The sequence below is a fragment of the Rhinopithecus bieti genome, unplaced genomic scaffold, assembly GCF_001698545.2.
Source record: "Rhinopithecus bieti isolate Rb0 unplaced genomic scaffold, ASM169854v2 scaffold_12928, whole genome shotgun sequence".
NCBI classification, from domain to species: Eukaryota; Metazoa; Chordata; class Mammalia; order Primates; family Cercopithecidae; genus Rhinopithecus; species Rhinopithecus bieti.
In genome coordinates this window covers 467,870-479,237 of record NW_016807614.1, presented here as the reverse complement: position 1 = coordinate 479,237, position 11,368 = coordinate 467,870, and the positions used below count along the sequence as shown (strand labels likewise).

At 50.2% G+C, this 11,368-nt stretch overlaps 1 protein-coding gene across 8 annotated transcripts in view; it reads right to left on the bottom strand.

The window, feature by feature from the left end:
* Nucleotides 1-11,368, bottom strand: part of PECAM1 (platelet and endothelial cell adhesion molecule 1) — a 96,761-nt gene that overhangs the window by 19,173 nt on the left and 66,220 nt on the right. For 4 of the 8 annotated variants that reach the window (XM_017882851.1, XM_017882854.1, XM_017882853.1 and 1 more), the window contains 2 exons: nt 4,130-4,186; nt 2,842-2,950 (listed from right to left, as the gene is read on the bottom strand). The exons of 2 other annotated variants lie outside the window; for them this stretch is intronic. In XM_017882851.1, the coding sequence (XP_017738340.1) occupies nt 2,842-2,950; nt 4,130-4,186 (166 nt within the window). The remainder of the gene's footprint in view (nt 1-2,841; nt 2,951-4,129; nt 4,187-11,368) is intronic. 2 more of the 8 variants (XM_017882856.1, XM_017882855.1) reach the window with 1 other exon arrangement.

Below are 11,368 nucleotides of genomic sequence, written 5' to 3'. Positions count from 1 at the left end.
TTTTTTTTTTTCTTTTGAGACAGATTAACAAGAGAAAAACAAAGAGGGCCTCTGTTTTTCTCTTGTTAATCTGTCTTGTCTAATTTACAGGGCCCCAGTCAGAAAACCTAGGAGAGTAAAGGGAAAAAGTTAAGTTTTTTGGAACCCACAGTCTCACTCTGTCATCCAGGCTGGAGGGCAGTGGTGCAATCACGGTTCACTGCAGACGCCACCTCCCAGGCTCAAGCTATCCTCCTGCCTCAGTCTCCTGTGCAGCTGGGACTACAGGCACGTATCACTACACCCAGCTAATTTTTTTTTCTATTGATTTTTATTTTTTTATTTTTATTTTTTTTTTTACTTCTTTTGTAGAGATGGGGACTCACTATGTTGCCCAAGTTGGTCTCAAATTCCTGGGCTCAAGCGATTCTCTCACCTCAGCCTTCCAAAGTGCTGAGATTACAGGCATGAGCCACCATGCCCAGCCCTAAAAGCAGAAACTCCTAAGAAAAGACCCAAAGTGCTGAGATTACAGGCATGAACCACCATGCCCAACCCTAAAAGCAGAAACTCCTAAGAAAAGACGCCTGCTGTAAATGTCCCCATAGAAGCTTTGTGGCCACTTGATTCACTTCCCTAGTTTGCCACCCTGGGAAGCCAAAAACCATTTTTCCTTTGTCTTGTCATTCCTCTACATATTTATTGCTCTTTGTTAAGATGCTATATATATATATATATATATATATATTTTATTTTTTTGAGACAGAGTTTCATTCTTGTTGCCCAGGCTGGAGTGTAATGGCGTGATCTCAGCTCACTGCAACCTCTGCCTCCCGGGTTCAAGCAATTCTCCTGCCTCAGTACAGGCATGTACCACCATGCCTGTATAATTTTTTGTGTTTTTAGTACAGATGGGGTTTCACCATGTTGGTCAGGCTGGTCTCCAACTCCTGACCTCAGGTGATCCACCTGCCTCGGCCTCCCAAGTGCTGGGATTACAGGCGTAAGCCACTGTTATCACCTAAGATGCTTTATAGACCCCAAGTGCTAACCGCCCCTTTGAGTTACTCATCATTGATGTTTCTCCTGTGTGATTTGCATTATGTATGTTAATAAACTCTGTTTTTCTCTTGTTAATCTGCTTGTCCAATTCGCAGGGCCCCAGTCGGAGTACTTAGGAGAGTAAAGGAAAAAAAGTTAAGTTTTTCCCTTCCTATATAGACTCTAGAACGCACACTAAGGTGCCTCCCTCCACCTATAAAAGGGCCTCCAACCAGTAGCCTCAGATGATCACAGACCTCGCTGGAGGCCTCGAGGCAGAGGTGGGAAGGAGCTGGCCTCCTGCAGTGAGGATCCCTGCAGCTTTCACCTTCTACCATCCCACTTCCCAAAACCGAAGACAGTACACCTCAGTGATCAAGAGCATGGGGTCCACTCCGGGGAGGAACGATTCTCAGGGGCTTGCTTGCTGTGTGATCTTGGGCAAGCGTCTTAACCTCTCTATGCCTCAGTAGCCTCAACTGTAAAATGGGATTTGTTGTGAATCTCATTGACAAATCCCATTGAAAGAGATGATGTACTTAGACCACTTAGCACATACAGTAAGTGCTCAAATAGGAGCTTTTGCATAACCAAAGCAACTAAAAGTGAACTCTTCAGCTCTGTCCAAGAAAGTGAACAATCTCAGGGACCACCAAGAAAGCAGAAGGGGCATTTTTGTACAATTGCACAATGGGAGCAACCTTGAACCCTACCTCACTTATAACTTTCCCTTACACTAGACAAATAGAGAACGCCTATTTATTGTCAGATTTGCATTTTGTTAGCTCTGAATATATGGAGAGTGTGAAATGAGGTACTGGAGCCAAAAATTCCCCAGAGAATTGGTTATTCAATAATTATTCAGGGTCAAATTCCGCAAGGGGTTGAGTTTCTGTTCTCCTTACAAATATACCAACTTTTAAAAGTGAAGTAAAGGCCGGGCACGGTGGCTCAAGCCTGTAATCCCAGCACTTTGGGAGGCCGAGACGGGCGGATCACGAGGTCAGGAGATCGAGACCATCCTGGCTAACCCGGTGAAACCCCGTCTCTACTAAAAAATAAAAAAAATTAGCCGGGCGAGGTGGCGGGCGCCTGTAGTCCCAGCTACTCAGGAGGCTGAGGCAGGAGAATGGCGTAAACCCGGGAGGTGGAGCTTGCAGTGAGCTGAGATCTGGCCACTGCACTCCAGCCTGGGTGACAGAGCGAGACTCTGTCTCAAAAAAAAATAAAAAAATAAAAAATAAAGTGAAGTAAGGAGTGATCAGTGTTTCAGATAAAAAGCAGGGTCTTCAGAGAATTGGATGGTTCTTTTAAAACAATGCTTTTTGCCTGGCGCAGTGGCTCACACTTGTAATCCCAGTACTTTAGGACACCGAAGGGGGTGGATTGCTTGAGCTCAGGAATTCAAGACCAGTGTGGGCAACATGGTGAAACCTCATCTCTACCAAAAATACAAAAACTTAGCTGGGCATGGTGGTGTGTGTCTGTGGTCCCAGCTACTTGGGAGAATCACAAGCCTTAGGGGCCAGGGGGTGTTGCATAGAGGTTGCAGTCAGCTGAGATGGGACCACTGTACTCCAACCTGGGTGACAGAGTAAGACTCCATTTCAAACAAAAAACAAAACGAAACACAAACAGTGATCTCAAATATTGGCAGCATCAGAAACATCTGAGACTGGCTAAGTTCAGATTCCAGAGACTAGTTTTGTGGGTCTGGGCCGGGCCTGATATTGCTGCTGCTGCTGGTTTGCCGACTGTAATCAGAGGAGCCATCCTTTTACATTTATTTATTTATTTTGAATAAATAAATAAAACACTTACTGAGTGCTTAATGAACCACCGCTCCCAGCCGGAGTAGCTACCCTTTGCAGAAATGTCCTGGACCATTTTAATGATTCCCTTTTCAAGAATCCACTTAAATAGAGGTCTGCTGTACAAAGCAAGATACTCACATAGTCACTATTTCCCCTATAATGTTTATGTCTTTTAGATTGCTGACTTACTTTCAGAATTTAAAAGTTGTCATTGTGTATCTCATTTCACCAGAATTGAATACAGTTATTATAACCCCACCCCAGAAAAGGGACTTGTTGAACTCCCCCAATTCCGGGTCTGCTAAAGCTCTGTGCTCAGCTCCGGGAGAAGCCCTCCATGAGGAAGCAGTGGGTCATCACGGGAAGTGAAGTGGGGCCAAACCAAAGGAAACAGAGCAGACCTGCAAACCCACACCCACTCCCAAAGTCAGTCTATTGTCAGAAAAGCTGAAGCTGCTGGGCACGGGGTTCACACTTGTAATCCCAGCACTTTGGGAGGCCGAGGCGTGCGGATCACCTGAGGTTGGGAGTTCGAGACCAGCCTGACCAACTGGGAGAAACCCCGTCTCTACTAACAATACAAAATTAGCTGGGTGTGGTGGCGCATGCCTGTAATCCCAGCTACTCAGGAGGCTGAGGCAGGAGAATTGCTTGAACCCGGGAAGCAGAGGTTGTGATGAGCCGAGATCACTCCATTGCACTCCAGCCTGGGCATCAGGAGCGAAACTCTGTCTCAAAAAAAAAAAAAAGAAAAAATTGCTGAGCATGGTGGTGGGCACCTGTAAGCCCAGCTGCTCAGGAGGCTGAGGCAGGTGAATCACTTGAATCTAGGAAGTGTAGGTTGCAGTGAGTCAAGATTGCACCACTGCACTCTCTAGCCTGAGTGACGGAGCAAGACTCCATATTAAAAGAAAAAAAAAAAGAAAAGAAAAGAAAGAGAAAAAAAAAAGAAAAAAGAAGAAGGGCTGAAGCTACTGGGAGTCTCCAAAGCAAAACGCTCGACGTCCAAGACCTTGGGGAACCCCAGCCACCAGGGCCTGTGTGGGGAGCAGGTAAGGGTTACTGGCTGGGGACAGTAGGCACTCAAGAAGTGCTCGTTGACTAAATGAATAGTAAATATAATCCGAGTGACTTTTTAAGGGGGGTGGGACAGAGGGAGCCCAGAGCACTGGTGTAAGAGGTGGCACCCCTTTTTTGGCCTTCTTTGCTTCCTCTTTTCTCTGCCCACTCCCAAGGCCCCATCAGTGATTCTAAGGGGCATTCCCCAGGTTGGGGCACTGGGGAACCTCACTCACCAGGGACAGCTTTCCGGACTTCACTGTACACTGTCTCTGTGCCCTTCTTTACTAGATCTGGAAAAAGGACCACGCATAAGTTAGTAGCTGCCTCTGGGAACCAGGTCAGTCCACTGCAGTCATAGGAAAAGGTCAGAGGCTCTGCAGGCAAGGCTGTACCCCACCACCGCACCCCACCAGAACCAGGTCCAGAAGCACCCAGAGACCTTGTCATTTCTGATATTAGAAGATCCTGGCTGGGCGTGGTGGCTCACGCCTGTAATCCCAGCACTTTGGGAGGGTGAGGCGGGCAGATCACTGAGGTCAGGAGTTTGAGACCATCCTGGCCAACATGGCGAAACCCAGTCTCTACTAAAAATTCAAAAAATTAGCTGGGCATGGTGATGCGTGCCTGTGATCCTAGCTATTCGGGAGCTAAGGGACGAGAATCGCTTGAACCCAGGATGCAGAGGTTGCAATGAGCCAAGATTGCACCACTGCATTCCAGCCTGAGCAACAGAGTGAGACACCATCTCAAAAAAAAAAAAAAAAAAAAAAAAAAAAAAAAAAAAAAAAGAAAATTTTGTTTAAACACCAAACACTCTAGTCTGGGAATAGGAGGTCAGCAGGTCATTGTGGAGCAGGGCCACATGCTCCAGAGGAATCCTGGACCTGAGGGGCCACGGATGGAGGGGCCCCAGCAAGGGCCTGCAGCCTCCAGCTTGGTGGCCCCGTTCCTCTTCTCCTGCCACCGTGACCCTTGTCCAGACACTCTGCCAGGTCCCTCAATGCAGGGTTGGGCTATGGCCTTCCCATCACCTGAGAGCCCAGCCCAGATCCCAAGGTCTGGGTTAGAGCCTGGGGGTTGTCAGTGACCCCAGGAATAGCCAGGACTGAGAACTCTTACAGGGTTAGACAGCTGGGCTGGCTGTTTTCACTGCTGGCTCCTGAAACTCACTGCAGCTTCTGGTTGGATCGGTCTTGGGGGCGGGTCCCTGGTGCTGGTTTTTTTAGCAGCTCCTCAGGGGCTCTAATATGCAGACAAGGCTGAGATCCTCTGGGCTAGACCCTCTCAATACAGCAGCATGATGACTGACCCAGGGTGTGGTGTATACCCAGGGGAGACTCAAGGGCGCCCTTCCTGCCATCTGTTTACCTTACACTGGGGTATGGGCACAGGATGTGTACACAAAAATACACACACAGCGTACACACACGCACACTCATTGACACAATGTGTATACGTGCTATGTACACCCTCATACAGTGTGTTGGGTGTGTCTGCACACATTGTATACACACATACAGCACGTACATACACACTGTATGTACAAATACGCAAGCTGGGTGTGCACGCACTCACGCACACAGGGTGTGCACACACATACCTACCCACCAACCCTGAGGAAACAGGATGGAACCTGGCCACTTCCCAGCTCCTGTCACCTGCACAGAGGCCCAGGAAGCCTCTCTGTAGAAAAGAGCCTGATGTCGTGTGGGCCATTATTCTCCTTTTACAGATGGGGAAAGGGAGCCCCAGATAGGGTAAGGGACTTCCTGTGCCACGGTCAGTGCATTTCCCTCCTCGGAGTGGGTAGCCGGGGTGTGACCCTGGACTCTACCTGCACTGAGATGCCCTCGTCTCACCATGCTCCAGGGACACCCCACTCTCACCTCCTGGCCCCACACACACTCCTCCACAGCCAGCACTGCCCTTTCTCCCTGCCCCATTTCCCTGCAACCCTGGTAGAGCTTCACGCATGTACCAACACCCCCACACTCACCCTCCCTCTGTGTCCTGGGAAGTTACAGGGCCCCCTAAGCTTCATAGCATGTTGGTAATATTTGTCCACAACACACTGACGTGACTTGTTCCCAAGACCATCTCCCTGGCACCTCCTCTGGGGCGACAGCTGGGGTCTTGGACATGTCCCATTCCTGGGCTTGCTCAGCTGCCCAGGGGCACCTGTCCAAGTTTGAAGTGACAATAATGGTGGTGGTTCCTGTGTCAGGAACCATTTGTGAGGTGAAAGCCTGGGGGTGGGTCAGATCCCTACAGTTGAACTTGGGGCATTTGGGGAGACTAGGGCCTTACACTGACTTCCCCAGGGCACCAAACAGGATTTGGAACTCAGTAGAGTGACTGAGCCACCAGGGTGCCCCACTGCTGGGACAGCAGAGATGCCCACACACCCCTCATTCTCTGTGGCGCCAGATGTGGGGGCCTCAAGGGAAGCTGTAGGGATCCCCATCCCTATTGGGGGATCCTCCACATCCCCAAGACACCCTCTGCTTGATGTCAGGCCTGGCCAAGTCACTCACTCAGCAGAATCCTAGCCACCTAGTGTGAACCCCGCACTGTGGAAGAGGAAAGGTGATCAGGCCTGGTCCCAGCTTTCAGGAGCTCCAGGCTGCAAGGCAGACAGGTGCACAAACAACACAGACACTGCAATAAATGCTGCCGAACGCCATGTACCAGGTGCATGGTGCGGGAGCAGTCACGGCCAGCTCACCCTCCGACCCAGGCCTACAGTGGGGGCTGGGACAGGTGGGGAATAAATGGGGGGAGAGGTCTTGGTGTTTGGGCCTGGGGACCCGGACACCTTGCACACTTTGGGAACCCCATGGTCCCCAGGCCCACAAGGGGCAGCTGGAGACCTCTGTGGTGGCCTTGGGGATGCTGTAACACTCATACCAGCCAGGGCAGCAGGGGAGGCTTCTGCTTCTTGGTGGAGCTGCTAGAGTTGCAGCTGCTCCCAAATCTGCCCAGCTTAGTGACGGGTGGGCAGGCAGAGTTGTAGCTTATCACTACCTCCCCTCCCCACCCGCTCCACGGCAGCAGCTGCCTGCTAATGAGTAAACCAGGCTGGCAGGCTGTTTGTCTCTGCTGTCAGGGATGTTTCCGGATGGGGCTTTATTTTGGCTTCTGTTTTTCTCTGTGTTAACAGAGAAGGAGATGGCTTCAACGTCATGGGGTTTTCCCAGCAATTAGTCTCAGAGCAAACATGCAGCATACCAGGATTTACTGAGTTCCTTCCTGCCCCTCCTCCACCCCAAGTGACTACTTGGTTGGCTGCCACTAGGGTCAGAGCTGGATGTGGTTCCCATCCCCTCCTCCATAGGAGGAAGAAGCCTTGAGAACAGGGAACTGGCTTGGTTAAGACCAGGTCAGATGTACTCACCACTGGCCTTGTACCCACAAAGCCCCTTTTCTTACCTGGTAATACCTGGCTCTCCACCCACAGGAAGGCAGAGAGGGAACACCTGAGGCTCAGGCCTGACCTCCCACACTGCTCCTCAGCTGCCAAGGAGGAGGATGAGTCTAGAAAACTCATATTGAATCCCCAAAAAGCTCTCCATTGCCCCCAAGTGACCCTCCTTATGGGTCTACCTGGACCTCTGCAACCCACACAGCGTTTGTGCAAATGGGGAAAGAGGGGCCAGTTAGGTGATGGCACCCCTGCAGCTGCACAGCTTGGCAAGGAGGACACATGCTGACCACTTCTGCTTCACCCAATCCTGGGGGGGTCTCGATACCTCCTTATTTTAAAATTTTTTGTAGAAATGAGTTCTTGCTTTGTTGCCCAGGCTGGTCTTGAATACCTGGCCTCAAGTGATCCTCTCGCCTCTGCCTCCCAAAGTGCTGGCATTACAATACCTCCTTCTTGTCCCTTCAACCCTTCCCCATCTTTAAGCAAGAAAAAGAAAACCAGGGCCAGGTGCAGCGGTTCATGCTTGCAATCCCAGCACTTTGGGAGGCTGAGGTGGGCAGATCAGTGAAAGTTAGGAGTTCGAGATCAGCCTGGCCAACGTGGTGAAACCCTGTCTCTATTAAAAAAATTAGCCAGATGTGGTGGCAGGCACTTGTAATCCCAGCTACTCGGGAGGCTGAGGCAGGAGAATTGCTTGAACCCGGGAGGTGGAGGTTGCAGTGAGCCAAGATGGCACCATTGCACTCCAGTCTGGGCAACAGCGCAAGACCCTGCCACACACGCGCGCGCACACACACACACACACACACACACAGCAGCAGCAGCAGCAGCAGGCAGTAATTAGGTCTCCCATCCTGGCCATTCAATTCTTCATCTGGTGCTGCAATCTGAGTCCAAGATATATCTACAATAGAATCCATACATTGCCAGCACTGTGCCCGCCCATCCCTCTTGCCTGGTGATAACATACTAGTCTCTCTGCTTCTGTTCTTGCCCTCCTTCAGTCTGTTTTCCATGCCAACCACGAGGACTTTTTTTTTTTTGAGATGGAGTATCACTCTATCTCTGAGGCTGGAGTGCAGTGGTACAATCTCGGCTCACTGCAACCTACGCCTCCTGGGTTCAAGCAATTCTCCTGCCTCAGACTCCCAAGTAGCCAGGATTACAGGCACATGCCACCATGCCAGGCTAATTTTTGTATTTTTAGTAGAGACAGGGTTTCACCACGTTGGCCAGGCTGGTCTCAAACTCCAGACCTCAGGTAATCCGCCTGCTTCGGCTTCCCAAAGTGTTGGGACTACAGGTGTGAGCCACCATGCCCGGCCAAGAACATTTTTTAAAGAAGAAAGTTGAAAGCTGTTACTTCCTTGTCTAAATCCTTCCAAAGGCTCTCGAATCCACTTAGAATAGAATGCAAAGAAATCCTCAGAGGCCCTGCATTCTCCCCAGCTTCCTGCGCCTGCTTTCTGTCCTGCTCACTCTGCAGACGTAAGGGCCTCCTTTCAAATCTTGGATGAGCCAAGCTCTGAACTGCCTCACACTGTCCTTTCTATTTCCTGGGACTTCCTATTTCCAGGAGGGACACCCCTCCCTCCTGGTGGGGCTACCTTCTTTGCACCCTTCTGGCCCTACTTAAATGTCACCCCTTGAAGAGGCCTCTTTGGGCCATCCAAGCCAGAAAAGGTGTCACCTTTTATGCCTTCTCATCGCACCCTGTTCTTCCCCTTCCAGGCACTTATGATTACTGATGCCACCCAGCCTTTGCTGCAGTGTGTTCCTGGCTCCCTCTCAGGCTGTCCCTCCACAAAGGAGGATCTGTATGTGCCTGTGCTGCCTTCATAGTGGCTGGTCCATCACGAGCCTTAATCACAATTTGTTATCTCAACAAGTGAATCACTTTACAATGAAATAAAGAGGAAGAGGCCAGGCATGGTGGTTCACGCCTGTAATCCCAGCACTTTGGGAGGCCGAGGCAGGTGGATCACCCGAGGTCAGGAGTTCTAGACCAGCCTGGCCAACATGGTGAAACCCTGTCTCTACTAAAAATACAAAAATTAGCCAGGCATGGTGGCACATGCTTGTAATCCCAGCTACTCAAGAGGCTGAGGCAGGAGAATAGCCTGAACCTGGGAAGCAGAGGAAGCAGTGTGCCGAAATTGTGTCATTACACTTCAGCCTGGGCGACAAGAGCAAGGCTGTCTTAAAAAAAAAAAAAAAAAAGAGGAAGAGAGCTTCAGGCCTGCCATGTTCCCTACCCCTCTCAGGTCCAGCCTAGACTCGGAAGTGAGTTGTACAGATTGGGCAGTACACAATCCCCGGGGGCCATTCTGTTGGTAGGCTATGGGAATGTGCCCCAGTGGTGCAGCATACAGCCCAGCGGCTCTGCGGGGCATCTCTGTAAGGAAGGTTCTGTGCATACACCTGCTGACACTCAGCCCAGGCTCAAAAAGAGAAGAAAAGGAGAAATGCAAGACTCCTCCCAGGTCACGGAGCAAGGGGTCATTTCAGGACCCCATTGCCATGCGGTCTGGCTGGCGCAGCCTGGAAAACTGCACGCATTCAGCCTGCACAGTCTGGAAAACTGCCCCAGGCCTGCCTGGCTAGGTGGATGCAGCCTGGGGTTAGCCTCAGAGGAAGGGAGACAGATGGCAATGATCCCAGGGAGCTTCCCAGCTGGGCAGGAAGATTCTGAGACTGCTTCCTTTGAGCGTGCAGGAGCCACTGTTTCCTTTGAGCGTGCAGGAGTGTGCAGTGACCCCCGGGGACTGTGTACTGCCCAGTCTGGATTAGCAAAGGAGGAGGAGGGTTAGGAGATGCATTTTTAATTTTTTTTTAGACAGAGTCTTGCTCTGCTGCCCAGGCTGGAAAGCAGTGGCGTGATCCTGGCTCACTGCAACTTCTGCCTCCCGGGTTCAAGCGATTCTTCTGCCTCAGCCTCTCCAGTAGCTTGGATTACAGGCACGCGCCACGACACCCAGCTAATTTTTGTATTTTTAGTAGAGATGGGGTTTCACCGTGTTGGCCAGGCTGGTCTCCAACTCCTGGCCTCAAGTGATCTGCCTGCCTTGGCCCCCCAAAGTACTAGGATTACAGGTGTGAGCCACCGTGGCTGGCCGGGAGATCCATGTTTTTTTATGGTGCCCAAAGCAAACGAGATTGATGTTCTAGTATTTGCTATGAAGCAGCCCACTCTGCATCCATTTCCCCAGCACAGAATCAGAGACAGGGACTTCCAGGCCAGCCTGCCCTTGAGAGAACCACATACACAAAAACAAAACCCAAGGTGTAAAATCAGTGCCACTGCTCACACGGACAGGGATCTTGTGCTTTCAAAGGCCTTTACCTAAGTGTCCCTCTAAATAGCAAAGCACTCGATACCTTGAAACATGCATTTGATTTACACACATTCAGTCTGCACAAGCAACTTTAGGAACACACTGGGTGTGGGCAAGGGGTCTACCTCTGGAAGGGACAAATTGCTCAGTACTTCCTAATTCCCTGGCACTTAGTAAGTGCTTAATAAATCTTACCTATTATTAGTAGTATCATAACTAATAATTATCAAAAATTGGCCAGGTGTGGTGGCTTCTGCCTGAAATCCCAGCACTTTGGGAGACAAAAGTGGGTAGATCGCTTGAACCCAGGAATTTGAGACTAGCCAGGGCAACATGGCGAAACCCTGTCTCTATTTTTCTTTAATTAAGTTTTAAAATTATTGAGGCTGGGTGTGGTGGCTCATGCCTGTAATCCCAGCACTTTGGGAGGCTGAGCCGGGTGGATCATTTGAGGTCAGAAGTTCGAATTCACGCTGGCCAACATGGTGAAATCCCATCTCCACTAAAAATACAAAAAAAAAAAAATTGCCGGCTGTGGTGGTGCACACCTGTAATCCTAGCTACTCAGGAGGCTGAGGTGGGAGAATCGCTTGAACCCAGGAGGCAGAAGTTGCAGTGAGCTGAGATCACATCACTGCACTCCAGCCTGGGCAACAGAGTGAGACTCTGTCTCAACAAAGAAAAAAATATATATATATATTATTTAAAAAATA